We start from the raw sequence: 20,567 nt of genomic DNA on the forward strand, positions 1-20,567 counted from the left end.
AAATAAAAAATATATAAATACTTTGATTCTGAAAACTTCCCCAATAAATCTTAAATTATGTTTCGTCTATAAAATTTCAATGAAAATAGGACACTATGTTGCGGGGATAGACTGGGTACATGTACATCTGGAGCAAATTTTGCACGAATTTTGGTGGTACTCAGCTTTGAATGAATAGTTATTACTATACCCTTTATTTCTTCTTCGCTCAATTTTTAAATTTTATTGGCTGCTTAAGAATTAACTTTAATTTGGAGATTTTAAGATTAACTGCAATTATTGAGTGTTGTTACCAAGAAATCATATTTTTTTCATACTTTTTTGTGAGAACCAAGCCTATATATATACAGGGTGATTATAATTAAAGTTCCACTTTCAAAATGCTGTAAAAATAAAACCACTGGTCAGAATGACATCAAATTTCAATGGAATATTATCAAAGAAGATTGGAAAATGTATGGCAGAAGAAAAACAAATAGTTGGAATTTTTAGCAATAGATGGCGCTGCAAGCGTCAGAATATGTAAATCAATATACCTGTCTTGCACACGACTCTTTGAAGTTGTTATAAAAACACCGGGTACGCATTTTTTCCTCATTTTGCATCTGAGAAGGTCACCATGACTCTCAATGAAAGATCGTTCTCTGCTGCTAAAGCAGGTTTTGATGCTTTTTATGCGATTTTTGGCCTCAGGACAATTAAAAACTAATTTTTTACCATCCGATGTGATATGACCTTGCCGTGGTGGATGGGCTTAAATAACTAACAATACACACCTGTATTCTTGTGCACGCTGAGTAGGCAGTATTTTATGATTTATTCGTCATTTGTAATCAACCACTATTCAAATATAATGCTTTCAGCGCCATCTATAGCTAAAAATTCCAACTATTTATTTTTCTTCTGCCATACGTTTTCCCCCTTCTTTGATAATATTCCATTGAAATTTGACGTCATTTTGACCAGTGGTTTTAATATGTAGTTTATACATTTAAAAATCATTATAGATATATTTTATTGGACTTTTTGGATTCGCACTATCCTGCCAAATTTTAATTGAATTTTCCAGAACAGTCTCAGAAGTTTCCATTCAAGCAACAGCCCCAGACTTGCTTAGGAGATACATTCCTTTTACTTTTTTATAACTGAGATCGAAGTAAAGAATATATTATTACTTTTACTTGAAAGTGATTCTTTAGAAAATGTTAGGCAACAAAACCATTCGGTGACTGTTGCTATTAGTTTAAGAAATTTATAAAACAAGGAAACTAGGGGACAGTGTAGATAGCTATTACAATATTTACATAGATCACACAAAAGGTTCAATAAACAATCAAGCCAGGTGGTTGGCAAAAGCAGTTGTTTTTTTATTAGAAGGCCTGTAATCAAACAAATTGGTAGTCAGTTTTTTAAACAAATGCAAGGAAAGTCGGAAAATTAAAGAAAAAAACCCAGAGTCGGAGTTGGCCTGTTTTGTAACAACTCCACCCTGGTAATGACTAGTGCTAAATCTGTGATTCATCCAGCAGGGGGCAGATCTTCAAATTGCTGCCCTTACCCATCTTCCTTCAAGTTCTTATATTGAGTTTCGATGGGGAGAGGGAGGGGGGATAAATAGTGTGAATTAACATCCCCTAGAAGTTGCCACCCTAGGAAAGGTCCCGGACTTGCTCCCCTCTAGATCCAGCTCTGGCAATAGACTACGCTTTTTACTGGCATTATCAAGTAATATCTTGATCTTAGAATGTTGTGGTGTATAGGCATCCTTCATATAACACAGTACTTTTGCAACATGGGTTCAATATTAAACAGTACCAAACTTGAACTCAACACTACACGGTTTTAATGTAAAACAAGCTTTAAAAGATTGGATTTTATTTTTTTATATACACACACATTGTTAAAAAATGGATGATATTAACTCTAAAAAAATTTTATTTTATTTTTGTGAAACTGATGTGAAAAGTTTTATGTTTCTGGCTCGAAAGTTTGGTTTGTCCATATTATACTAACTTCTAAAAACTTTTTTTTTTCTCAGTGTTCTAGGTACAAAAACATGAAAATTATTTAGTTTCCAATTCATTGTAAGAAAATAACGTTAGGATTAAAAGTAAACTTAATTTGGCAAACAATAAATAAAAAAATGAAGCCAATACAAAATATGAAATAAAATAAATTGAATAATTCTATTTACTTAATTTTATTATATTATATTGTTTTGCTGTTGGTGCTCAGACAAATTTTATTGCTATGAAAAGCCCAGATTTTTTCTCTGATATATGTGTTTCGTTCTTAAAAAAGAAAGTTTCTTTGTTGTGCATTGCATAATAGTTTTAGTTCGAGGAAGGTAAAAAATTAAGTTGTATCATTTATAGCAAATCTAATTTTGGATAGTGAGTTATTGTATGGTTTGGTTCCCAGATTTTGTTTGCATGTTATAATGAACCGAAATTTTAGTGATTATAAAATTTGCACCTTAGGACTTAGTTTCGATATAACATGGTACATGTTGCTTGATTTGCATTACTTCAAAGTCTCGTTTAACACGGTTTCAATATAACAATAAAAACCAGTTTTGATGCAACACGATATTTATAGACCTGATTTTTATTTTGTACATGATTAATTAGTTTAAAAAATTAGTAAAAAAAATTACAAAAATTCTCTTATAACATGGTTTGGATGCTGCATGGTTGGAATTAATGGTGTTATACGAGATGCACCTGTACAGATGTTTCTATAATGAGCAAAAACATTGATGCTAAAGCATTTTACCTCAGCCATACTATTGAATTCCTATGTCATAGGCCAAGTTTACTACTGTGTTTTAGGCTGAGATTTATGCTTCCCTCATGTGTAGGCTTGCCAGAGCTCTCGGTTTGACTGGGACAGTCCCTGTTTTTAAATAAAATCCTGGTGTCCCTGCCAGTTAACTTCACGTCCCAGTAAAAGATAATTTTCAATATTGATGACCAAAATAGTTTAAAAATAATTACCAGTGAAGGATTATTTAGGATAATTACTTTGTCATTTGTGACATTGACATGTAAAATTAATATCGGGTTATCTTTGTGAAGATTTTTTCAACAAGAATATGTATAAACAAGTAAGAATTAAAACATTAAAATTTATCTGCTTGCATCATTTATTATTATCTCTGGATTAAGGTTTAAATGGTTAAAATGGACTACCCTCTAAAACCGTCCGAGGGCTTGTACAGTATTGAATACCCAAGGTGCTGGCTGCAGGGAGGGGTTATTTCTGTGTCACGGTTGAACATTTATGAAATCTGGCAATTCTACTCATGTGTATTACACTTATTTATTTGAACCAAGAATACAGGAATAGATGCATTCACATCTTTTCTGCTAGTCAAAAGCTGCCTTAAAGGCCCTATGTAAGGTTGTAATAACATCCCATATTCAAACTGGTGTATCATAGGTGGACAGAATCAAGCTAAGGACCTTAATTGGGGTGGCCCTAGCGTTAGGGAAGAGACTGTTTAGAGAATGTATTGTGGAGGCAGTCGGACTTTTTAATTGGTCAGTGTACCTTGAAACAGCATCTTACTGTTATAGGTGTCAGTCTGTAGGGGTTTCATTGTTCATCAGGAAACAGTTACAACTTAGGTATCTGGTGAAGTATTGTCTGTTTATGTACCCTTAAACACCTTGGTTGACTATGTAGTAAAACCTTGAGAGATTCATGGTACTCCCATTGTATGCTTGCCTAATTTCAGCTACTGGTCTCTATTAGACACCTTTAGTTAAGTATTTGGAGCAGTTGAACTCTGGCCACAGTCCTTGGTTTTGTTGAGTCCCCTGTTATCTTATTTCTCAAATGAAAAAACTCAAAAAGAAATAGTTGAAAGTCCATAATCTAGAATTTTTACTTAAATTATTTTCTGTAATCATTAATGCCAATAAGAATTTTTAACATCATAAACATTTATTAATGCATGTATTACAATGTGAAAATTAATGTTTTCTTTTCGAAAATTTTGTATCTATAAAAAGTATCAACAGATTTTATTGCAGTGATGTAGCAGAATATAGCCATGCACTAAATAAATATTTTTCTTGTATTTCACTTCTGGGAAAATAATTTTCCAGTTGGTACATACTATTTTAGATTTGACTTATAAACATAACATTTATTGAAATTAAATATTTAATTAAGTAAAATAGTGCAGCATCAATAACACATGAACAAATAGAGAAGCATTTAATGCAAGGGGTATGATGCTGATTGGGTCTTTGTTAGCAGAAATTTTATGCTTGCACAAACTGCTACTAAGAAATAGCAGAGATTGACTGTGTTGGTAGTGTGCTTAAAGAAACATACTAATTTATTATTTTGATGTTGCTGTACTCAAAGATATGGCATTAAAAGGTTTGCAATACATCAAAGATTCAATGTTGAATTATGTAGAATTTAACAGGAAAATTTAAAATGAAAATATTTTATTAACAAACAAGTGCTAAAGTAAAAGTTTTTATTGGCTTGAAAAGTTAGTTGTGAGGTAAAAACAAGTTAAAAGCTTTCGACCAAAAGACAACTGAAATAATGAATTTTAACATGCATTAAAAAAATCTGTGAATCAAACTAACAAGCCAAAAATGACCAATAATAAAGCAAGAATGAAAGTGAAAAGTTAAATGTGCTGAAAATAAATATTTTTCATTACTTCACTCAGCATATCAGCAAAAAGTATTTCGGTTTCATTTAATGCCTACACAATAAAAGTTTTATTTGATTCTATTTTCAAAGGATTAAAGTAACTATACTCAAATGGTGTAACAGTATTTTTTTCTTTGAAAGGAGTAAATTTTTATGTAACTGTCAAATTTAAATGCTTTGATAAAAATGAATAGCTGAACAGTTACTTCGAAAAATCAAAAGTATGTTTTCATTGAGAAGTGTCTAAATTGGAAAGAATCTAACAAGAAACTGCAAATAAAACTTTCAAAGGATGCATCTAAGAAATAAATTTGAAACAAAAACACAGTAAATAGTTTTAGAAATAACCTTTTTTTTTTAAATTGATTTATTGCACTCCACAATGAATCATATTGAATTTTAAATACTAGAAATTTTGTTGCTTATGCATTGCCTACCAAAAAAAAAAAAACACTGAAGATTCACTCCCTAGTGCTACCGTTTTTCACCCAGTCATAGTTATGTGATGTATTAGGAAGAAAATAAGTTCAAGTTTTGCTCTCTAAAAACTTTCCTTTCACAAAATTTAGAGAGAAAAAAATACAAAGTTTAAAGTTTGGAGTAAAAGTTGAAAAAAAAAGTGTTAAAACTTATCTGCCATGTGATGTGTCTGAAAACATGGTTGCCCACATAAACCAATATAATATACAGTGCACTGACTTGTAAAAAAAGCACCTACTACAAACATGGAAGACACAGAAGAATTAAAGATAGAAAAGTTTTACACACAAACAGAAACACAAATAATAACTTCAGTTCTTTCTTTCATAATTTGGAAAACCACAGTAACCCCCTTTCCAACTCCCTCCCCTTCTTCTCTGAAATAGTATCAATTGCATACTTTGTCAAGGTTATTATATTGCATTCTGAAGCTTTAGGAATAATTTAATTGATAGCAGCTCATTGCAAATGATAGTTTTTTGGGAAAGAATATATATATCGTCGTCTGAGAGCAACAGTAGGATATCTTAGTGTGATTCCTGGGATTAGATGTCTTACTGTTGCTCTGAGAGGCAATGATATATATATATTTTCGAGACAGTTAACGTATTTGCTGAGCAATACATATCTTCGCCTCAGAGCAACAGGAAGATATCTAATCCCAGGAATAATAGTAAGATATCCTACTGTTGCTCTGAGGCAACGATATATATTAAAAAATGCCTGCAGCACTTAAGGGGTTAAAGTAACAATTATTTAAAATTTTGCGCCATGTTTTTCTTCAAATTTTGTTCATTTTCAAAATTTAAAGTTGCAATTTTTAATAATTCTTGCACGAAAACTCAGATTTAATTCTGATGCAGAACTTTTTTTATGAACATTCTGGTTTCTTTTTTACTCAAAAAAAAAAAAAAAAAACTACAGAGGGAATTACTTACGTCAATGAATTTGCGTACTATATTTCTAACATAAATATTAATGCCACATAAATGTGCAAGCATAGTGTTGTCTGAGAACAACTAAAGTGCAAAAATCTGCTTTATATTGGCAAAAGCATAAATTTTGGCCTTTGAATGAAAATGATTTGCAAAAAACATTAATAACATTGATAAAATTGTGCATTTTTTAAAACATTCTTAGTAAAACATTTGTTATAAATCAACAGCTTCAGATTGATCTAATTGCAATAATATAAGTTCACGTTCTAGGCGAAATATTTGGTTTCTTAAGTTATCTATTTGCATTGTTCTTGGCTGTTCTTCAAAATTGTTACCACACGGTTCGGCCACAGGTTGGTTCCAACACTGCAAAATTTGATTATTTTCACTATCATTGCTTTGAGTTTCTTTTGATTTGGCACTATTTTTATTCGGATCAATAGTCAACTGCTCTAAATTGTCAACTAGCATGATGGAACTTTCTTCATTAGACATTGTACATGTCTCAGAACTACTTCTTTCAACAATCAACTGTGGATCAAAGTGAAACTGAATTAAGTTTGTGTTTTGCTCAGAGAATGCACTAGCTTGGTTAGCAGCTTCTTGCAGTATATCCGGGTTGAGCGACTTTTTTATGGTAGCATTTTCCACAACAGAGTTCATTCCTGTGTTGACTGGCTCCATGTCCAATTTACATTTTGTGTCAGATGACAAATCACTAATGGTAGCTTCACTGATGCTGTTATTGGAAGTTTCTGCATTTGTGTTACTTTGATTATTAGAAAAACTACCATTTTCAGATGTTTCAGAACCACTGAGATGTTTTTTATTTTGATTATTACAGTCACCAATCGAGTTACTTGAATCATCTTCTTTACATGATATAAAAATATGATTGTTAATAGATCCAATATCTCTGCTACTATCGTTTCCATTGTTCGAGGATGAAAAAAAATCTTCAGGAGGAGTAGAAAATGATGTGCTTTCATATAACGGCGCAGTTGTCCAGTCACTGGTTATGCTGGTTGTATTTTTAGAATGATCAGAGTAACTGCCTTCAATTACACTCACGGATACTTGATTCAAAGATCTTGTTGGAAATTTCATTAAACTGATATCTTGGCAAACTAACTTGGAGTAAAGTTTAGGTTCTGAATTGAGCCGTTTATCCAACTGGGTTAAATTTCTTGCATGGTTTGGAGATCCATCAATATCATCAAATGCACTCTCATGAAGGGTCTGTAAGGTCTTCAATTTATTCAGAGCTCGATCGGATAAAAATGTCCTCACTGGTTTGATGCCTGTTAAACTTATCTTAGTGCTGTTTCCAGTTGATATTGAGGTACTACTTCCTGCTTGTTTGTTGGGCTTTTCTCCTGATGCTGTATGTTTTTTGTTTGTCTAAAACAGAAAGAATTAGGAATTAGAGTATATGTTTTAACTAATCTTAACTAGAAATATAACTAACACTTACATGAGATGCAAAACTACCCTTAAATATTTTTTATTTTATTAGCCATTGTAACAAAATAAGATTACAGCTCGAAATGTAGAAACTATGTTTTCAAATTCCAGGAGAGATAAAGTAAAGTGGTCTTCTCTAATCAGCCTGCTGAGTTTTCATTCAACTGTTGTCGAACTGATTGTAGCATCATGCAATTGAGTGCAACTGAAACTTTTTTAACACAAGATTCAGTTCTTTGTTAAAAGTGATAGCAGAAAAATTGCATTGGTTTTTTTTGTAAGAAAGTAAGTAAAATTTTGGTAGATGATGCAACTGTTTTGTTGGTTACATTAAAAATGTAAATAAATGTGTTTTAAGTGTATATTTTAAAAATGCATTTATGCAGAAATTTTTTATAATTTTTCAATTGGACATTCTTTTCTCTGGAAAAAATTGGCATGGCTAATTGGGGATAGTGACGTGTGTTCCGCCCAAGCAAACCAAGCAGTGCTTGGGTATTCCAAAAATAATTTTCATTTTTCCGTTTCTTCAAGACAAGAATTATTTATTATATGTTTTTTCTAGTCTTTACTTTCACTAAAAATGTTTAGAAAACATTTATTAGTCTCTCAAACGGTGATTTTCCCTGGAGCATGTATCCCCAGGCAAAGGAAAGAGAAAACCATGCTGCAACAAGTCGAACCAGTACAAGAGGAATGAAGGAGGTGTTGCCATGGCAACACAGTGTTGTCTTGGTTCCTATCCAATGATAGGAGACTGCTGTAGACATGAAGTGCAAAACCAAGCTGAGAACTTGGTTTTCGCCAAACATGCTGCAGAATTACTTTTGTGCTCATTAATTCACAAAGGGATTCTTTTCAAGGGGGGAGGGGAGGGCGAGAACCCCAAACCCTTAGGGAGTTAGTAATTTATGTAGTGAGAGGCTATAAATGTACTGAAAAGTGATATCAATAGAACACTAGATAATATGGCAACTAGTGAAAACTAAGCTGCTGCTAGATATTCACAGTTTAAAGTGAATTTATCGAACTTCAAAAGCTTGCAAAATTTGTTCAATGTAAAGATTTTCATTTTTATTTTCGAAGATTTGTATTAGAACTGTTCATATATTATGTTAAAAAAAGAGCTATTTTGATGTGTAGAGTCAACTGATTTCAACTCATAAAATACTACTTTTATCCAATTTCTGATAAAATAGCATATGCTGATAGGCCCTTCCATTTTAAGGTATAATACTTTGTCAAATCTTCATAACATCTATGCATCTATCATAGAATCTACTAACTTAATAGAATGTGAAATTTAAAAAGAGCAATCTGTACACAGGTCAAGATCCTTATAATGATTTTTTTTCAGAAAATTTTGAATTATGCAATCTTAATGTTAAAAAAAAAAAAAAAAAAATCCTACAGAATGACAAATTTTGACCCATATAATTCCTTTCTTTGATGAACAATTTAATGCGCCAATTAATAACCCAGTGGCAGGACAGCCCATGGAGGCCAAGGCCTACTGTGCCTATCTCAGTCTTCCTGACCAAGGGCTCTGGGTTGCTAGGCAGATGTGCCAGTTAGGTGGTCAATCAACCGCAGAACCCCCTGGGTTTACTTCCCAAGTACGCTCGGTGCTCATTTTATTGACCTGATGAAAGACTGAGTTGACCATGCCAGACCCGGGAATAGAACCCGGAACTGCGGCGTGAAAACCATGCTATAGAAATTCAGAAAAAAAATCCACGAATGATTCTAAAATTGCTTGTTTCATTGCTCTTATATATGAAAGAATTGAAACTGATATGGTATGCAATACTATAGTAAAGAATTATATTTTAGAAAAAATCACGGAAAAAGGATTCCGAAATTCTCGGAAACGTTTTTGAAAATTGTTTAGAGAATTCCAAAATACTCGGAAACGTTTTTGAAACTTTTATGAACCACAGCTGCACAGAATACTAAGAAACTATTTCTTAAATTACGGAAAGAAGATTACGAAATACTCAGACACGTTTCTGAAAATTATAGAAAGAAAATTCCAAAATACTCAGAAACATTTCTGGAAATTACAAAAGATTCCGAAATATTCACACGTTTCTAAACATTACAGAAAGATAATTCCGAAATACTCAGAAACGTTTTTGAAAATTGCAGAAAGAGAGTTCCAAAATACTCAGAAACATTTCTGAAAATTACAGAAAGAGGATTCCGAAATACTCACACGTTTCTGGACATTACAAAAAGAGAATTCCGAAATAGTCAGAAACGTTTTTGAAAATTTTATGAACCGCAGCTGCATGATATACTCAGAAACGTTTCCGGATTTTTTTTACTGTGTAAGCATGCCTGATCGCATTTTTGAAGTTATTTGAAAAATCGGCGCAAAAAATTTGAATGTTTAAAGGAGTATAGTGAGATGTTTATAAACTTTTGGGACAGTGAAATTTAAGTTTTATTTTTTCTTAATAAGTTTGATTTATGTAATATAATTTTTATAAAGTATTATTATTGTATAGATATTTTTTAGGATTCTAAATTGCTTTAAAATCGTTTTTTCTCTTGTAAAACACATGAAAACATCGTTGTGTTTGAACTTTTGGGACGCACTGTAACACAATTAGTTGACATTTTTTGTAGCGGAAAAGCAATGATTCTAACTATAAAGATGATTAACCTATGTTTATGCTACTGCATACAAAATCGAACAAAGGAAAAATAAGTATTAAAAGTAAAGGCATTAAACAGTTTTCGAGAGTTAAATATCAAGAAGATTGATATCACATTAAACATAGGGGTAAATAGAGCTAATAAAATAATTGTTTTTATTACATTCCATGAAAAAAGTTATTATTATTATTTTTTAAATCTCACTGAAAATAATTTATTGTTCTGTAGGATTGTTACACCTAAGATTCATTTATAATCTGAGTGCTAACATAACGTAACAAATTCCGAAAAAAATAAGCTTTCTAATTTTTCAGTGTAGTGTTTATATCTAGAATCTTTTTCAACATTTCAGCAGAGAAAGCTGTGGCGAGCTTGGTCACTTGCCGTAAAACTGTGATTAAATTTTACCATTCAGATTTTTGTTTATCACAATTGAGGCAGTGAGAAGCAAAGGGATGCAAGTGGAAATTTTCAAGTTTTGAATAAAACGCGTTCAAAGATAACATCCTAGGTAGGCTTTCATTGAATTTTTTTTTCTAAATCATGCTATACAGTAGCACCTACCAGAGCTACTAGTACTATCTCTTGCCTCAAGACAGAGGAGTGGTACCCCTACTATTTGTACTAGTTATCTCCAAATTTATAATTTTGCCACTTACATCGCTTTGCTTCTCACTGCCTCATTTGGTTATTAAAATGTACAATTTTATGAAAAAAGCATTTATGGCCCTTTCAACTGACTAGTTAAAATAATCAATTATCCAACCTTTTGAAGCACAAAAACTGCAAAATACTGAATTTAAGTTTTAATTTTTCTTAATAAGTTTGATTTACGTATTATAATTTTTACAAAGTATAAGATAGTACTTCAGCCCTACAAATTACCATCCCTATTTCTCAAGACGTTCTTTCTTGTGACTCATGTTTTAAAAATTAGTTTTTTTAGTACTACAGTTTTCACTTTTCGCAAAAACATTTCATTGACCAAATATAAATACACTGGTTATCATAAATTAAGGAAAAATCCCAAAAATAGCGATAACTCTCTCAAATATAAACCAAACCGTGTAAAATTTGAATATGTTGCCGAGTAAGAACTGCTCAATAAAAGTGCAATATGCAAATTGATGGCACTGAAATCGGAGTGCGTCATCTGTGCGAGGAGCATAAAAAGTCCATGTTTGAGAGCAAGCCTATAAACTTCGCTGTGATACTGCCATAAGAAATTCGAGATAGCCATTTTATAACAATGACTTCCAAGCATCATTTGCTTGTAGAACTACGATTGGGAACCATTGAGAAACAAGAGGAGAGCAAAGTCAAACAGAAGTAGCCAGATGGCTAAATGTGAGTCCTTTTGTGGTCCATAGACTTCTACATCTGGGAGGTTCAGCCAAGGACGACCAACGGCTACGATGAGAGCCAATGACCGATTTTCGAGGTTATGTGCACGCTGGAATCAGGACCGACGCCAAAGGGGGGGAGGGGGGTGTTACACGCCCCCCCCCCCCCAGTTTTTCAGAAGTGGGGCCGCCAATTTCATTTTAGCGGTGCAAAAAAGGAAGAAAAAGAGAAACTCTTCGTTGTTAAAAAAATGAAATAATAATAATTATAAATGATCAATTCAAATAATAGTAACAAAAAGCATTTTTTCTGTAAAATTTAAATAGAAAATGTAATCCTAAAATACAATTTAGGAATATCCATGAAACTCTTTTATTAAGATTATCTAAATAAGGGCCGCGGAGAAATGTACGCTTCAAACATTTTTTAACGCAAAAAAAGTAGGGAAAGTGGGGTAAAACCGGGAAGTCGAGAGCAAACCGGGTACCCCCTTCTAGCCCCTGTAAGCGTTGCAATCGCGTGAACAAGAGAGGAACTACCTTCCACCTTGATGAAAAAGCAGCGACCATTAAATTAGAAAGCAATCGACTCGCTTATTTCGTTCCTTTGAGAAACGTCTGAGTGGTTTTTGCTTAAAATTTTTGAACAAAACTGGACCGATTATACTACTTTCCTGTTTCTGCAACAGTAAAGGTATGTAGCTCTCTTTGTACAACATTTAATTACCTTCATTATTATTCTAAGTAATTGTCTGTAGTGTTTTGTATAGTCATATGACGGCATTTTTTATGAAAGCTGTACGTGCGGGGCAAAACCAGGTAATAACACGGGCAAAACTGGGTGCAACCCCATACATTGAGAGAAAGACGCAGCAGAAGGAAGACAAGAGAAAAGGAAAAACTTATTTTGACGGGGTCCTCATACAAGCTTCATCTTCAAAGAAAAAGAAAACTGATGGAAAGAAGACCAAAGTTGGACGGAAGAAAAAAAAATCTGAAAGAAAGATAAACGAATCAAAGAAAAGGAAACATTATAAAGATGCCAAAAAGGAACAGACAGAAAATAAAAAGCGTTCAAAAAAAAAAAAAAAAAAGCAAATGAGGGATGAGTTCAGTAAAGAGGATGACAATTACTGCCAGCATTTACTGCAATGAGCTTTATTCGGCCTCCAAGGGAGGTGAGGGATGGATCCAATGCTTCCAATGTCGTTGTTGGGCTCATGAAAGCTGCTCTGGGGCCAAAGAGGAAGATAACTATTTTACTTGCTACTGGTGTCAATAGACCTTATATTACAGCAAAAAATTAAAGGTAAAGACAATTAAATTTACTGTCAACTCATCAATATATGTCATTTTCTACTTATTCTAGTATGTTATGACAATAGTTAACATATGTCACGAAATAAAACTAGAATTTTGTGGAAACTCTTAAATTTTTTTATTTTCCCACAGCAATAACATGTCTACCCGGTTTTACCCCAATAGTGGGGTAAAACCGGGTAAAATGACTTTTTTTTACAAAAAAATTAATAAATATTAAAAAGCAAAACACTTATGGTTTTGAAACTGTGGTTGCATTAATAGATAAGTAATGCATACTTTTGCAAAATTTTGTTCCTTTATGCTGAAAACTGATTTCTAAAAGTCCGCAAACTTTAGGGTCTCGGTTTTATCCCACTTTCCCCTACTCAGTGCACTATTCACTAGGCCGCAGAGTAGGTATGTCTGGCTAATCGAAAACTATGGGCCCGGCTTAAATTAAAGTATTATGCATAGAGTAAAATTAGCATAATGGAAGGGAGGACCGGCGACAAAACTAACATGGTGCACCCTTTGTCTCTCGGCCGCCCTGGTTATACAAAACCATGCTTCATGGTTCTTCAGTTAAAAAAAAAAAAAATACACTCCTGTTTGTGAAAATTGCAACACCATAAAGGAAGCATCAAAGTTGAATGAAATTTAATACATAGTTGAGTGGTAATGGTACAAATAAATGATTACATGTTCAAACCCAACAAAAAATAAAAAGAGATAGAAATTAGTATTTTGTGTGGTCACAACGCGGCGAAATATGAGCTGCTACACGACTCGGCGTGGAGTAAAACAAAGTTTGAATATCTGCCTGCGGAAGCGTAATCCATATTGTTTGCATGCGCAACCAAAGTTCGCCTGTCGAGCAACAGGACGAGGATCACGAGCGAGACGCCGCCCAACGAAATCCCACACATGTTCAATCGGTGACATATCCGGGAAATATGCAGGCCAAAGAAGAATCTACCTGCTGCAAATCAAGGTAGGATTTGATAGTCCTTGCGACATGTAGACGGGCATTATCCAGCTGGAATACAGCCCCGCGCAATCCTTGCAGGAAAGGAATTGCTTGGGGCTGCAAAACTTCGTTTATGTATCGGGTACTGTTCAAATTGCCCAAATTCGTAGCAATTGTGATCGTCCATGATATGCTATGGCACCCCAAACCATAACTCCGGGTGTTCGTCCACTGTGGCGAAGATAATACACTCCGGAATGTGCCGTTCACCGGCACAGCGCTGACGTGAATTCGGCCATCATGGTGCCACAGTCAGAAAAGACGATCTGCTGCCAATCAACACGCCAGCTCCTATGAACATTGGCCCATTGTAGCTGCAGGCGGCGACGGTTTTGCGTGAGAGGAATCCTGTATAAAGGAATCCTTGCGCGCTGCAGCAGAACGTCTCCGAATTGATGAAGCACACAATGAAACACCTGTAACTGTCAACCACTGCGTTTTTCAAATAACAATCTTGAAAGATTCGCGGGAGTGAATCCCCGGACCTCCTCTCTCCTGAACATAATCAATTATAACTTACAATTATGTTTTGGAAACTTAAATTTGTAAAAATTATCAGTAAGCACTTTCCTGGACCTCCTTTCCCCCTCCTCCCTAACTTAAAATATAGTCTAAAACTGTGTTTTTATATTTTCAATTTTGAAAAAGTTCCTAGAGGTAGCCATCCGACACCCCCTATTTCTGATTGAATATTATAATTTAATGTGACTATTCCTGCTAAACCAGAAGCTGAATCTTATCTCTCTCTCTGCATATTGGAACATGCGTTTAAAACAATTAAAGAGCCGCCAAATGCGTACCCCCCTCCCCCCCAGATGTTTGACCTAGCGACGGCCCTGTCAGGAATAGGCATTATTTGATATAGAGATAACCTGGAACCCGTTATCATCAGTTAAACATCCACGAAAGAGAGAGGTTACGAAAGAGGCAGTGTCTGTGTTTGAGGTGTCATTTCCTTAGATGGACGCACAGAACTCTATCTAAGGGGAACCGTGAATGCTCAGATTTATATAGACGACATCCTTGATGCAAATGTGCTCCCATATGCCCAGGCAATAGGTGATGATTTCCTGTTACAGGACGATATCACGAGACCACACAGAGCTCGCATCGTAGATGATTATCTTCAACAGGCTACAATTCCCCGCACGGAGTGGCCAGCTCGATCCCCGGATTTGAATCCTATCGAGCACGTTTGGGATGCTTTATGGAGACGTCCAGCTGCTCTCAACCCACCCCCTCAGACCCTTGCAGCACTTGATACTGCTTTGGAAGAGCAATGGCTCCCGCTTCCTGTGGGACTGATAGACCGCATAATTAACAGCATCACACATCGCTGTATGTGCTGTATTGCTTCTAGAGAGGAAAATATTCCATATTTCCTTTTTCTACAGCTAACTGACACTTTCGATTTGTTCATTTTAGAGATGTGTTATTTTCTATACTGCCATAATTATCTGATAATCTCTTTTTATGTTATATCTTACTATGTGTTTCATATTGTAGCTAAGTTTCATAAAATTCTACATGTAACATTTTTGTGACTTTTCCTTAATTTATGATAACTAGTGTATTTCATAAAAATATATGCCTACACGAAAGATCTTACATTGATGTCGCTTTGGAAGTTAGAAGTTGATGGAATCTGCAAAGCAACGCTGTGGATGGTACTGAAAGCTGAAGCTATGGTTGATCTGTTCGTGTACCAAATATCATTCCTTGATGATGAAAAATCGTTGTAATCTGCAAGCCATGGAGGTAAACCATCATCACTGTCATCGTCCTGGAAAAGAATATCATTTTGTGAAAAAAAAAAAAAATCGCTAGTCGGAAAATTTTGAGAATGTTGTATTTTTCTATAAGAATTATTTGAGTCTTTTGTGTTTGTAAAATATGATTTTCCAAAATGTGTTTTTAATGATACTCAGTGGTAGTGAACGAAACATATTTAAGCGAATAATGTTCATTCACAGGTAAGACATTATATCTGAAGTATTTCTTTTTCTTTAATAAATATCAATGCATTACTGACGTTTTATGCAAACTGAAGCTATTTTTCTTGATTTTTTTTGAAACAGAAAAATACATTAATTTCATTCTGAGAATAAGTGGGAATTATACTTCAATTTAATTAAGCATGCTTTAAACCCTATATTTTATCGTTTCTAATTATTGATGAATAAAACTGTTAGAAAAAATGCAATTGTTCGATGTTACTTATTAGTAAAATGTTATTTTAAAGAGAAGTGAAAATACTAGGCACTACTGTAAATTTAAAACATTTTTATTTTTTCTACTTTTACCAAAATCAACCGTTTTTGAAAAATATTTATATTTTTATTAATTTTCTTATGAAGTTCATTGTCTTGAATAAGCAGAAATTTTATTATCAATTTGGAGCTAAAATTAGACTAACAATGCGAATATATCAATGGTGGAGAAAACAAATTGTATTTCTTTTCATATTTACTCGTTCATTCATCTTTTTCGTTTAACCGATAACATAAGAAAGATTTGCGCGATTCCTGGAAAAAAAATCCTCATAACTATGCACAAATGGTTAAATACTCATCGAAGCTGACAGATTTGTTTAACGAACTGTTAATTTGTGACTTTCGGAAATACAAATATAAAAGGTTTATACAATCCGAGATTCTTCCGCAAAATTAAACAGTTTCCTATTTCTCCACCAAAATTGTTTTCTTTCATTTCTGCTAGAAATATTGCAAAGCATTTATTGTGTGTGTTTTTCTGTGTAATGTGTTCTTATTCCGTAAACGAAGTTTAATTCAAAGTACTGTATCTTTCTCTTATTCTAAAGAAAGTTATTTACCGAAGTGAAAAGTGTGTTCATTTATAAACGCTCCTTCTTTTTTTTCAATGCTTTGTTTCAAGAAGGAGAAACAATTTTCAATACGGTATGCACACTGATACGATAAAGCTAAAAGTCTCTTGTTTTTTTTTTTTTTTTTTAGACATTTAGTGGTAATTTTTTTTGAATTTGTAAAACTCATATTTTCCCGAATCTAATGACCATGCGAACAGAATAGATGCAATAATTTTTAGTTTAACATCGTATTACTGCAGTCAAGGACAAAACATTTTTTCAAACCGCCTGTTGATTTTTTCTCGAGCTCAGAGTAATGTCAACTGGAATAACTGCTAACTCTCCAGTCCGCGGGATAATGACTGTAAAATGAAAATTACACTTTAAATAATATTTAAATAAAGAAATGTATTTACTTGATTTCTGTTTAATTAACGTCTAGGGTCTGGTGGGGGAAGGTGGTTATACGTTAAATAAATGGCTATAGCTTGGAAATAAATGTTCGAATGAATGTGAAAATTTTATTTTAGAGTAAGGCAGTTGGAAACTACATTTCGAGTACAAAATTTTACAACTGGAAAAATTTTATTCGGGAAAAAAAATATATTTTGCGTGAACATGAAAAATTTTAAAATCTAAACACCTATTTTAACATCCTTCGGAAATTTTGTTTGTTAAAATTAGGAACAGATTGACCGTACAGGAAGCTTCCTACATGTCTCAAGAACTCTTACTCATCAGCAGTTAGCTGAATCTATTTTAGAGAATTTTTTAGAACAATTTAAGTAAGATGGGGTAAAGTAGTCATAATATTAGGCTTAACGAATATTGTTCTTCTAATGTCACTTAATCTTTAGGTATAAGGCAGATACAAATTAAATATTAATTTTGCTTAATATATATTGTTTTTACAGTAAACGGGGTTAAATATACGAGTATATGCGTATATATACGCATATATAGTCGTGTAGACATGTACATAGACGTATTCACATAAATGCGCCAATAAATACGTATATGGGTATCTGGAAGTATTTTTTATCCATACAGCTATACATTCTACTGTATAACGTATATGCTCGCTTATACTCGTATGTATAAGAGCACTTATATACTCAGGTAGACACGTATACACGCGTATGTACTCGAGTAGACACTTATACATACAAGCATATGATATAAAAGTACACAGGGTGAATTCGCATTCTTGAGCAAATTTATAAAAGGTGTTAGAGGAGAGGATAAGAAGTAAGAATCAATAAGGAACATATGGTCACAAACACACTCACACACATACATATATATATATATATATATATATATATATATATATATATATATATATATATATATATATATATATATATATATATATATATATATATATATATATATATATATATATTAGGGTGGTCCTTATTTATATGGGAAATTTTTTTTCTCGGAATTCAGCAAGTGACGCCCCCTAGTTTTGTGACACTATAATAAAAAGTAAAGTGTGCAAAATTTGAACTCGATCGGTCAATAATAACACGTGCCCCTAGGACGTTGAACTTAAACACTTTTGATAATTTTCTAACAAATCTTCGAGTTTTTACTTCAGACCCAGTTCATCGTTTCTCCTAGGTTAGGAAAATATTTTTACAGTGAGGTAGCACTAAAATTGATCTTTTCAATAACTTTATATCATCTAAGCATTTTACATTGAATAAGAATGAAATAATGCATTAGAAACTTTACGTTAATCGTACGCTTTTCTCAATGTATCCCGATCGTGTGTATTTTTTCCCGATAGTCTTGGACATTCTGTAAAATAAATTGCTTTTGTGATTCATATTTGGTAACTTGTTTGTGAAACTTTTCGATTTATTGTACTCCTCTTTCAGTTGTATCATTAAAAACTTTCAGTATTTTAACAATCTCTCTTCCTTTTAAATAGCTTCCTTCATTTTGCCATAAATCAAGATCAAATAGAAAAACATCTTTTGGTATTTGTAACTTATCAAACAGTTTCATTGACTTGTAATTGATTATATAAAGAGGAAAATCTTTACTAAGAAAGTATTCCAAATCATTTACCGTTATATGAATTCTTTTTATACAATCACCAGATACGTCTTCCTTATCAGCAAGCGTTTTTTGGAGTAGTCTTTTCCTATCTTCAAAGTTAATTCTTTCATCCAATACGGACAAAGCTACTAGTTCATCCCTTAAATACCATAAGTGATTTATGAATTTTCCAATCTCTGCTTCTGCTGCATGTTTATCATCATTTTGTACGCTGCTAGTTTTTTAGACACATTATATTATTTAAAGGAGCCTCAATTGTGTTACTGTGAAAAACCATATCTTCATACAGCACTTAACTGTAAAACAGCATTTAAGGGTATATTTTCCCTTATATATTTTTGTTTTCCACCTCCAGCTCAGTTAGTCCTAAGCCGGGCTGATGAGTGCTAATAAGCACGAAACTGCAGTCCTCGGTTGGAATTGACTGGGCTGGTGGTGTATTTCATGTATTTCTGCCTTAGCCCTGGCTATAGGGCGGTAACTTACTGAATATACCTGCCTTGCCTGCAATATTCGAGTTGAACCGAACCATTGTTTCGGTCACTCGTCTGGTCAGTGCTAATTCTATATTAGCTACCAATTTGTTTGGCACTCTTGGCTTCCTTAAGATGTTTTCCACCTCCAGCTCAGTTAGTCCTATGCTGGGCTGATGAGTGCTAATAAGCACGAAATTGCAGTCCTCGGCTGGAATTGACTGGGCTGGCGGTGTATTTCAAGCATTTAAGAGCTTTCTCCTCATGGAAGGACAATTTAAATTGTTTCCTAAAAACTATAAGTTCCTTTTGCCACCCATCTGGCTCAGGGATAAGCTCCAGGTTGCCAAAAACATATCGCTCTAGGAGGGTCTTCACCAGGAAATATTATTACAAGTTATGAGAATTCTCTAGAATCTTATAGGTAAAGTTCTTTCTCAATATCCACTTTTTAAGAACAATAATATATCATCGACTTCGTCTTTTAGAATTTAAGCGGTATGTGTACTTGATTGAAAATCTTTCTACAAAATGCTTAATAATGGAATATCGGGTCTAGAACTGAGAAAGACAAGAATTTCTTTAAAGACACATTCTGCAGTACGATTTCAAGTGCATGATGATGGTAATCCAAATGTAATATATCACCGTTCAGTTTTTGATCTAAAAAAAATTCATGCACAATTTATGCGGCCGGTTTGCAAGCCGTTGTATCAAATACTACTGCTTGAACAGTTATCAATAAAAAAACAATTATCTAAGATATCACATACAACTGAAGAAATGTCTCAGGAATTTCGAGTAGCTGTTCAACATTGGGATCTGAAACTATCAAAATAAGCCTATCGGCATTTTTTCCAGTTACATCTGAATGTTGCTTTGTATCCAAGTGAATAACTACAAAATCTGAATTTAAATTCATGAAATTTGATTTTTCGTCTGGAAGATTTTCTCTTGCTCTCTTAAGAGATGTACGATTGATCACAAGGTCATTTGGATTTAAATTTACTACATGTACATAGGCTGTTAACAAATGAACAGCATCTTTATCCCGAATATGGCATTTGTTTAACAGTGATGAAAGGCGAGCAGATATCAATAATTGTCAAGTTTTTTGCGTGAGAACTAGATGTAGAAAAAAGGTTTAACAGGTTAGGATAGATCCCCATTTCGGTTTCTAAATCTAGTGAATCGCAAGAAAAATTTGTTGAAAATTATGGACTATGTACTGAAATAGAAGAAAATTAATTTAAAGTATAGATTTTTACATTATTCCGATCTGGAATATTTTAAAATTTAAAT

The 20,567-nt window shown here is 33.4% G+C and overlaps 1 protein-coding gene across 1 annotated transcript in view; it reads right to left on the reverse strand.

Moving 5' to 3' along the window:
• Positions 1 to 6,311: 6,311 nt before the first annotated feature.
• The window catches only part of LOC129219050 (gamma-aminobutyric acid type B receptor subunit 2-like), a 156,802-nt gene continuing 142,546 nt past the window's right edge, over positions 6,312 to 20,567 (reverse strand). Inside the window, exons 18-19 of the mRNA XM_054853370.1 lie at positions 15,505 to 15,678; positions 6,312 to 7,499 (exon numbers count right to left, since the gene is read on the reverse strand). Coding sequence (XP_054709345.1) covers positions 6,312 to 7,499; positions 15,505 to 15,678 — 1,362 coding nt within the window. The remainder of the gene's footprint in view (positions 7,500 to 15,504; positions 15,679 to 20,567) is intronic.

Source organism: Uloborus diversus, chromosome 3 (assembly GCF_026930045.1).
Source record: "Uloborus diversus isolate 005 chromosome 3, Udiv.v.3.1, whole genome shotgun sequence".
Lineage (NCBI taxonomy): Eukaryota > Metazoa > Arthropoda > Arachnida > Araneae > Uloboridae > Uloborus > Uloborus diversus.